At 40.4% G+C, this 10,000-nt stretch overlaps 2 protein-coding genes across 5 annotated transcripts in view; one reads left to right on the top strand and one right to left on the bottom strand.

Annotated features, from left to right (window-relative positions):
- LOC125028934 (4-coumarate--CoA ligase-like) overlaps positions 1-6,147 on the top strand; it is an 8,429-nt gene extending 2,282 nt beyond the window's left edge. Inside the window, exons 2-12 of the mRNA XM_047618565.1 lie at positions 410-472; positions 1,165-1,306; positions 1,843-2,050; positions 2,860-3,062; positions 3,396-3,531; positions 4,041-4,195; positions 4,412-4,586; positions 4,746-4,915; positions 5,244-5,399; positions 5,557-5,705; positions 5,874-6,147. Of these exons, the coding sequence (XP_047474521.1) occupies positions 1,912-2,050; positions 2,860-3,062; positions 3,396-3,531; positions 4,041-4,195; positions 4,412-4,586; positions 4,746-4,915; positions 5,244-5,399; positions 5,557-5,705; positions 5,874-5,994 (1,404 nt within the window). The 5' untranslated portion in view covers positions 410-472; positions 1,165-1,306; positions 1,843-1,911 and the 3' untranslated portion in view covers positions 5,995-6,147. The remainder of the gene's footprint in view (positions 1-409; positions 473-1,164; positions 1,307-1,842; positions 2,051-2,859; positions 3,063-3,395; positions 3,532-4,040; positions 4,196-4,411; positions 4,587-4,745; positions 4,916-5,243; positions 5,400-5,556; positions 5,706-5,873) is intronic.
- A 1,632-nt stretch (positions 6,148-7,779) lies between these two features.
- Positions 7,780-10,000, bottom strand: part of LOC125029013 — a 9,981-nt gene continuing 7,760 nt past the window's right edge. For all 4 annotated transcript variants that reach the window (XM_047618725.1, XM_047618723.1, XM_047618724.1 and 1 more), the window contains 3 exons: positions 9,228-9,632; positions 8,688-8,809; positions 7,780-8,519 (listed from right to left, as the gene is read on the bottom strand). In XM_047618725.1, the coding sequence (XP_047474681.1) occupies positions 7,784-8,519; positions 8,688-8,809; positions 9,228-9,632 (1,263 nt within the window). In that variant the 3' untranslated portion in view covers positions 7,780-7,783. The remainder of the gene's footprint in view (positions 8,520-8,687; positions 8,810-9,227; positions 9,633-10,000) is intronic.

The following is a 10,000-nucleotide window of genomic DNA, read 5'->3' as shown; positions in this document are numbered from 1 at the left end:
ATTAATAATATAAATGATAATAACTATGATGATAATAATAATGACGTTAATGATAATAACGATGATGATGATGAAGATGACGATGATGATAATAATCATTATAATAACGAGGATGATAAACTATAATAATAATAATAATGATAATAATAATAACACTAATAGTAGTGGTAATGATAATGATAATAGAAATAATAGTAACAACAACAACAACAATAATAATAATAATAATGACAATGACAATAACAATAACAACAACAATAATAATAGTAATAATAAGAATTTCAATAAGTCCAATAATAATAATAAGCTGATAATACAGTCACGATGATACTACAACTTATATGATAAGTCTCACACGAGCAACTATAAAGGCTAACTGCTGAATAGTTGTTGTCATGTTCTCTTTAAGTTTTGGAGATAATGTTGGCACAGAAATCCCGTCTCCTCCATCGGCTGTTATCTTCGAGTGGACGTAGGTAAGCTTTTTTTGTTTTTTTTCTTTGTTTTTGTATTAATCTGATACGAAACTCTTTCATCTTTTAACTTGTTTTCTCGTATCATTATTTGTGTGATTGATTGTCATTGTAATTAAGGATGAATACTTTATACATGTTGTAATTGGTATGGATGTAAAAAAAATATTTAAAACACGAATTTTACTTGTGTGTGTGTGTGTGTGTGACGAGGAAGAAAAATGATAACAATAAGAGTTTAAACAGATACCATTATTTGTAACATTACTTGGCTTCGTTTCTTCGTTTCATTATTTCTAACATTACTCAGCACTGCTATTAATGACAAATAATAATTATAATAATAATGCTAATGGTAATAATAATTATAATAACAATAGTAATAATAATGATGATAACAATAGTAATAATAATAATAATAATAATAAAAATAATTATAGTAATAATAAAAATAGTAATAATGAGAGTGAAAATAATAATAATAATGATAATAATAAAGATAGTAATAATGATAGTGAAAATAATAATAATAATAATAATAATAATAATAATAATAGTAAAACGATGAGAAAAACAACAACAATAGTAATAACAATTAGAAAAAACTACAATAACAGTAATACCAATGACAACACTAACAATATGCTTAAATGAACAAGAGCCTTAAAAGGACTTTTTTCCCAAAATGCAGATCGGCGGCCAGATGCAGGCGGGGTCTGGCGAGTGCTGGGGGCATTGTCACTTCCCCAGTGGCTGACCTGGAGCTTCCCACGGGCAACCTTGTGAATTACGTCTTCAAGGACATAGCCAAATGGAACGACAGAATCGCTACAGTGAGTGAGAGACGGAGGGGAGGGAGGGAGAGAAAGAGAGATGGAGAGAGAAAGAGAGATGGGGAGAGAGAAAGAGAGATGGAGAGAAAGAGAGATGGAGAGAGAGAAAGAGAAATGGAGAGATTGAAAGAGAGATGGAGAGAGAGAAAGAGAGATGGAGAGAGAGAAAGAGAGATGGAGAGAGAAAGAGAGAGAGAGAGAGAGAGAAAGGGAGATGGAGAGAGAGAGAAAGAGAGATAGAGAGAAAGAGAGATAGAGAGATAAAGAGAGATGGAGAGAGAGAAAGAGAATGGAAAGAGAGAGAGAGAATGGAGAGAGAGAGAGAGAGAGAGAGAGAGAGAGAGAGAGAGAGAGAGAGAGAGAGAGAGAGAGAGAGAGAGTGAGAGAGAGTGAGTGAGTGAGAGAGAGAGAGAGAGAGAGAGAGAGAGAGAGAGAGAGAGAGAGAGAGAGAGAGAGAGAGAGAGAGAGAGAGAGGGAAATAAACTGAAACATCAACACTACTCGACCAAAGATGTTCAGTTGTATGCCTGTTGCAGGAGTGTGCGCTGACGGGGCGCCGGTACACCTACGCGCAGTTGCAAGACCGAATAGCGCGTTGGTCTGGCATGCTAAGGAAACTGGGCATCAGCAAGGGGGACGTGGTAGCGATGGCCCTGCCCAACTGCCCCGAGTACCCGATCGTGTTCTTCGGCGCCCTCGCCCTCGGCGCCACCGTTACTACAATCAACATAACGTACACGGCTGGTAAGTCCAAAGCCCACGCTCATTTTAAGGAACGTATAACAGTAGCCATAATAAAAGGGGTAACAGTATTGGTAATTTAAGTTAATACAATACATAATTCGCGTTTTTTAAAAGATACAGTGATATTAATCGTGAAATTAAGATAATTACAATTTTCATATCCCAGGTGTATTTTTCGAACTCGATAACCCAGAATGGCGATAAAAACACCTGATTAGATCAAGAGTTTTACGTGATATGACCTTTATCTATGAGCCAAACAAAATTTGTTAATACATGTCGCGGCAAAGTCGATAAGAAGGAGGGGGATAAGGAAACTCTCACTGATTATGTCGACCTTCAAAGCCCGTAATAGGCCGAACTCTGGCATGTTACTTCAGAACACACGCTTACGTACTCCACACCAATCCATGTGAATTAAATACACTCCTTTTGTTATATTCTCTCAAGCAATTTAACATAGAGGGTTTAATAATGTGCTAAACTGCATTACATACATTTTTTGACACGTATACATGTACGTGCTGTATTAAAATAATGTTAACAATAGACGAAGTACAGGAGGTCTGGGTTTTATGAATCATCAGCTGAAGAGTTTCTTGTTCACTCGGTCTTACAGAACGCGAATATATTCAATAGCGTTATTCTGCCTCATGGAAGGACACTTACCTCCCTAACGCAGCTTGAACTCACACGAAACGCGAAGAAACACAAAGAGCACGTCCTTCGATCGCCACCAACACAGACACGTCCCTCACCGCAAGGCCCCAAGAAACTTAACCCGCGCCCTTCCTCTCCCGCCCCACCAGAGGAGATCGCCCGTCAGCTCGAGGACAGCGGCGCTCACGTCCTCGTCGGGGAGCCTTTCCTAACCCCGACCATAGATGCCGCACTCAGGCTGTACAAGAAGCCCACCCACTTCGTGACGAACGGCCCCTCCTCGTCACCCACGGCCATCAACCTGTGGCAAGTGCTTGACGACCCCTCGGTGCCCTTCGTCGACCCCGTCGCAGTAAGGCTTCGTACCTGATAAAGGGATTGTATATAATGTGTAAAAAAAAATAGAAAAATGAGTGCACACACACACACACACACACCTACGTGTGTGTGCGTGCGTGCGTATACACACACACACACACACACACACACACACACACACACACACACACACACACACACACACACACACACACACACACACACACACATATATATATATAATTCACATATGCATACATCTCGTGTACTTATCTCTCTATATATGAAACATACATATGAAACTAAAACTACCTATTAGAAAGATATCAGACTCTAGAATTATCTTGTCACGGTTCCTTTCGCAAAGCTAACAGGGAAAGAGTCAGCTGTCCTTCCCTACTCGAGCGGCACCACGGGGCCTCCCAAGGGCGTGCTCACCTCCCACAATGGGTTCTCGTCCCACCTACCCACCGCTATGCACCTTTTCTTCACCCTCGAAGAAGGTGAGTCACCACCGTCCTATTTTTATCCCGTAGTAGACTAGTTCTGTAGAAGTTAAGAACAGGAAACCGAAAATAAAGGTTAACAGAACGAATACCATACACAAGTAAATTTTAATAACGATATACCAACATACAAACTGGATAGATTAATTAGCTTTGAGGAATTGGTTGGCAGCCTGAGTCCTAAAAGAAACATGTTTAGGACAATGTTTTCCAATGTTGTTATAATGTGTCTCCATTTTTTTCATTCAAATTTTTAAAATATCGCCGTAATTTTGTAATACTTGAAACTAATAAAGGATACTTCTTGTTATCTATGTTATCAACGACCTTGACAGGCAGATATATTCAGTCTTTCTATCCAGACTCGCAGTGTTCAGTTTATTAATATAACAGAAAAAAAAAATAATAATAATAAAGGAGAGAAACTCAAGACTGATTTACCACGACGGCATTTCCCATGTACGTATTAATCCGGTCCTTGATACTTACGGCTTCGAATCCTCCAGGCGAAAACCAGGACGTGTACATGTGCATCCTGCCGTTCTTCCACATCTACGGCATGGGGCCCATTATGACGTGTGGTCTTCACGTCGGCGCCAAGCTGCTCATCTCGGCCAAATTCGACCCCAAGACGTTTGTTAGAGATATTCACGACAATCAGGTTAGAACGCGCTTGGTGCAAAACGTACAGAATGAAAGTAAAAGTAAACTAAAGAGAAAAGATGAACACAGTTACGAAGGTAAAGGATAGTTATGAAAGAAAAAAGAAAAGGAAAGAAGAAGAAATAAAGACCTTATTTATATGTAATATATTCTCCCTCTGTCTCACGTTTAATCATCTTATTTTTCTAACAGTCAGCCCTTCTGCATCCCGTAGGTGACCGTCATGCACTTAGTTCCGACGCTATTAAACTTCCTGCTGAACTCCCCGACGGCGACACCCGAGGCCCTCAAGTCCCTTCGAAACATCATGTGCGGCGCCGCCCCCGTGCCTGCGTCCGCCGTGACCGCCCTCAAGGACAAGCTAGGATCTTCTCTGCTGTTCCAGATTGGTCTCTGACTTGTTCCGAATCCAGTGACAGAAGAGAGATACAAAATCAGTATTTTTTCCAACTAACGCGCATGGAAAAAAAAATATCAATTTGTCATGTAAACTGACTTTATCCAGGGTTTAAGGAAATCCCGATCTTAACTTGCTTTTCGTTCCTTAGGCTACGGCATGACGGAGGTGGCGGTGGCAAGCAAAGTGCCGGTGAAGGACGAGCGCCCTGGCACCATCGGCCAGCTGCTGCCCAACGTGACTGCCAAGGTGGTGGACGTCGAAACGGGCGCTCTCCTGCCGCCCCTCGCCGACGGGGAGATCTGCATCAAGACCCCTTCGGTTTGTGCTGCGACAGGGGGGGGGGGGGGTTGGCTGTGGATGGCCATTGTTACTGAAAAAAGAAACACTGCTGCAATACCATTATTACCATCATTATCCAAATAATTGTTTCTCATAGTACTGCTGCTATTTTGACCATTGTTATTACTATAATCATTATCAAACTACTGATGCTAATGGGGAAAAACGTTCAAGTTTAATCGAATACAGATCAGTAAGAAATATCGAAAAAAAAGAACTTCCAGATTTATGACAAAAAAAAAAAAAAAAAAAAAAAAACATGAATTCACACAAACCTGTCAGCTGAACGAAACTCCGGCCTCCGCAGATGATGGCCGGCTACCACAACAACCCCGCCGCCACTGCAGAGACCATTGACGCGGAGGGCTGGCTGCACACCGGCGACGTCGGACACTATGACCACGACGGCTTCTTCAAGGTCGTTGACCGCACTAAAGAGCTCATCAAGGTCAAAGGTCTGCAGGTGAGCTTCCGGAGGCATGCTTTCCTCGTCTGCTACTTACTAGTTTCCTCTGAACGTTTCTAGGCTCCTTCCCACCTCCCTCTTTTCCTCTATATTTCTTGATGTTATACTTTTCTTTTCCTTCTCTATTCCCCGTTTTTTTATTTCACTCAACTAGGTGTCGCCTTCGGAGTTGGAAAACATCCTTCTTCAGCATCCTGACGTGGCGGACGCTGGTGTCCTTGGTGTGCCGCATGACAGGATGGGCGAAGCACCCAGGGCCTACATCGTCACCAAGAAATCTATAAAAGAAGAGGACATTAACAAGTAAGAATAACCATCAGGACAAACAATTCCTTTCGAGTTCATCGTCACACCGCTGTTATAAAAGTACACATAAAGATACGCTCTTCCATTTTCTTAACGTCGCTTATTACCTCATTAAGTACCTGTGTTAAATCTCACACCACTAACGGGGCTCCTCTTCCCTTACAGCTTCCTAGAGTCCAGAGTCGCGCCGCATAAGAGACTGGTGGGCGGCGTCGTGTTCGTGAGTGAGCTTCCGAAATCTGCGACTGGAAAGCTGTTAAGAAGAGAGCTTAAGAAACTCGTCTAATATCCATAGAATTATGTATCAATACACGTGTATAATTGTAAATAAAGCTGGGAGTACAGGCTCTCGGTTGAAATATCACGTAATTGGTCTCAAAACGATGGTTGGATTAAAAGTGAGAGTGGTAGTGAATTATAAATAAATACGGAAAATAATTCTTAACATTTTCATTTGCACGTATATTTGTCTGCTTGTCTAAATATCTAATTACAATAATAATATCAGTTCGTCACTTCATGACATACAGAGTAGAAAACTTCAGTAATCGGTTTCGGATCAGTGACCCAAAATGTGACCCAAAATGTAAAACTATATAAGGGACCATTTAGGTAAACATATACGAATTAACAATGATTGGTAACAACAACAACAAAATGTCTAAACCTGCATTCATTCGGCCTAAGTTTTAATGTTGCTCAATATTTGAAAGTTGTCTCGTTCCAATGGTCGATGTCGCTGGGTTCCTTGCTCTGCTAATAAACTAATCTGTAGAACTATTTTAGTGTATGTGTACTTGTGTGTAAGCTCTATAATAACTGATATGAAGACAATATTTATGCGTGAGTTACCATTTTTTGGCTTCGTACTCAGGACAATATAACCAAGCTGGAAATAATAATAATATTAAGGATGATCATTACAGTAGTGATGCGAATGAGAATTATAGCAATAATCAATAAGTGAATGAAACTAAATTAAAGGAAATACACCCAAACAGCCGTATAAAGGACCGACTACAAATATAATACAAAATAAACTGGGATACCTTTGGAATGTTTTTTATTTAAAAAGAGGGAACAAACATTTTTTTTTTTTAAGAAGTTATAAAGATCCCAATTTGCGCCATCGAGACTGCTAAATCTATTGATAACACCATCGCGTTAGTGAATGGAATTCTTGCAAACTGGTCAGTACGGCGCATAAATATAATGAATAAATAAATATTCAAACAATGTCACTCTTTTCATGTTTAGAAGATGACGGGTTTTGTTGTTTCTTTTAACGGGAAAAATGACCAAGGGGGTGGTTGCAGCAATTGCTATATGGTAGATAAAGCCAGGAAGGTGAGATTGATCAATACACGGAGTTATCTGTAACCATCCCCAGTTTCAGAATAATTCAATATGTTAACTTATCACTAAATAGCGTTAACCTTCACTCCTGAAATTAAAAGAGTGACACTTCTTTTCAACCACTTCCCATAGCCTTCACTTGTATCAAATCCAATTATAACTGTAAAGTCGTAATACAGTGAATGACCCATTTACCCACAGTACATTGCTAGCTGTAGCTTTAGTGTTGTCTGGTCCACAGCAGCGCCAGAATTGGATCAAAGTCTGGAATACACCAAGTCGGACCAGAAATGGCTCATCTGAAGCTAACCTGTTGTAGAATGATACATGCCTAATCCTGACCGAAGTGAAACGACGAAAGAAGTTTGAAGTGTGTCATATTAGACATGGAATGGCTACCCTGCTGCCATTCTATTTGTTTAACTAACAATAAATTCAGACGATTTTTGCAAGAAGTTGACAATATGCTCTTACACCATGAACCAAAGAAGCGTCAGAAGTGAAAAGAACAAAAAAAAAAAAAAAAAAAAAAAAGTTTCAAATTAATTTTTACATTAAATCTATTAATATATATATATTTAATTTTATAAATTGTAAACAAATGCTAAACAAAATATTTTAAAATATATTTCTCATATTTCCTTAAAAAAAAAAAAAAAAAAAAAAAAAAAAAACAGAAAACAAAACCAGAATGAGGATGAATAAAATCCACACATTTATTACAAAGGAAGACTTTTACTATAACCAAACAACTCAAAATCTTTCTCATATATCTTTATAACTTTTTCCAACAAACTTGGTGGTACGCCTTTAAAGTACTGAATATCCGAGACGTTAAGGTTCTCTGTAAGTCCTTTTGTCCGGTGTTCGGTTGTGAGTCTAAATTCATCTGGGTATCCGATGTCCTTCAGAAAGACCTTCGATTCTTCCGAAGCATTTTCCAAGTGAAGGATATACTGATAATCCTGCTGACAAGGGAAGCAGAGATCCGTGTAGGGCGTCCAGTGTTGATCTATGACTCCCCTCTCACCGGACCAGACGACAAACTGAAGGAATTCGTTGAATGTAAAGGAAGCGTTGCGGTGTCTCTCTACCAGATCGAGCATCACGTCCTTGTAGGCCTCAATGGCAGCGCCCTCGATGGCCACCTGCCTCCCGTTCGCGACCATGTACGACCCAACCTGGTAGATGTGCGGGTCGAACTCCGTCGCCTTGGCGTCGGGGAAAATCATGGCTTTACCTTCCATCTTGAATCGTTTGCTGATGTACTTAAATACCTGGAGGCTCTCCTCAATTACTCTCAGGTACGTGGCCGTGGGTGCAATGCGTCCCGAGGTTATTAGTGCCGGAAACCAGTAATGAAGCCACTTGAAGTCCCAGCCAGTGGTGCTTCCGGTCAGGTTCTGCCAGCCGCTGTTGTAGTTTCCTATAGGGGCTCCGTTGAGGTACTTGTCTCTATGAAAAAATAATGAAGAAATTTAAGGCTAATTACAAGCAAGCGAGTCCGAATATCATATTTAAGCTGGTCTTAAGTTTGATGTATCTTAACTCCGAATATTTTATTTTCTTCCTCATCTAGACCTATTATAATATGCGGAGTTGTTGCCGGGTGCGTCATCTTACCTGTACGCCGAGGTGAGACGGGAGAAAGGATGTCTGACTTGCATAGCTGTTGCAGGACGAAGACCCGAGACATTTGCCGTCTTGAGTCGCTCCCTCAGTTTCTGCCATGATGTCGATCCAACCTGGAGGCACATATTTTACTAATGATAATGACAAGAATTGACAATAAAATTAGTAATAATCATATAAGCGATGACGCTATCTATAACATTAATGTTATTGCTAATAATAAATGAATAACAACAAAAAAAACAGTGACAACAAGATGAATATATCATAGCAAGTAGAACAATGGAGGGAAGTACAGGAAAACACACGAATATGCCGAAGGACTTTTCGCATTTACTGCCTCATCAGGGCATATGCGAAAAGGCCTTCGGCATATTCGTGTGTTTTCCTGTACTTCCCTTCGTTGTTCTACTTGCAATTTTTTCGACATGAATTCCACATATCATAGCAAAAACAACAAACTGGAATAACTAAAATGATGTCATTCCTCTAGCAAGGGGTTCAAAGCCTAATTAACCTCGTTCCTCTCACCTTGGTCGGAACACACACGTTGAGAGGTCCAGGAGCTTTTATGGTGAGGAAGGTGAGCCAGGCTGCAGCAGGCAAGTCGCTGCTCGCGTTAAGCCGGCGACAACCCTTCAGAAGGTGTTCTCGGCGCGTTTGGAACTCTTGGTGGAGATCGCCGCTCGGGTCAGTCTGGTTGATGGTTGTTACCGGGTCTGACTTTCTGATGACAGCAGGAACGGCTGATTTTTTGTTGATTTCAGAAGCGGCTGAAGTCTTACTGACGTCAGAACCGCCTGAGATCCCGTTGACGTCAGGAACGGCAGAGATCTTGCCGACGTCAGAAGTGTCTGAGTTTCTCCCTCCTCCATAAGCGGTGGGCTTTTTCCTGCCGCTCACAGGCTTGTTGAAAGCAGGCGCAAAACTAGAGGTCTGGGATCGTGTTAAAAAAAAATGTTACAAATAAGATTCTCAAGTCAGCGTTAAAGGGAAGTGAGATTCGAGAAGGCTGCTTGGATCATATATACTGTAATAATGTATCAAAGGCAGAATACCATATATGACATATCTATAAAGAAACATTTATATATAGTAATTAAAACAAGTCGCACATGCATAACCACTCCCCTCCACACACACAAACACAATATATAATCACACACACACACACACACACACACACACACACACACACACACACACATATGTATATATATGTATGTATGTATGTGTGTGTACATATATAAATATAAATATGTAGATATATATACATATACATACATATGTGTGTGTGTGTGTGT

Source organism: Penaeus chinensis, chromosome 9 (genome assembly GCF_019202785.1).
Source record: "Penaeus chinensis breed Huanghai No. 1 chromosome 9, ASM1920278v2, whole genome shotgun sequence".
Classification (NCBI taxonomy): Eukaryota; Metazoa; Arthropoda; class Malacostraca; order Decapoda; family Penaeidae; genus Penaeus; species Penaeus chinensis.
Note: the sequence above shows the minus strand (reverse complement) of the source record. Positions and strands in the feature narration are given on the sequence as shown.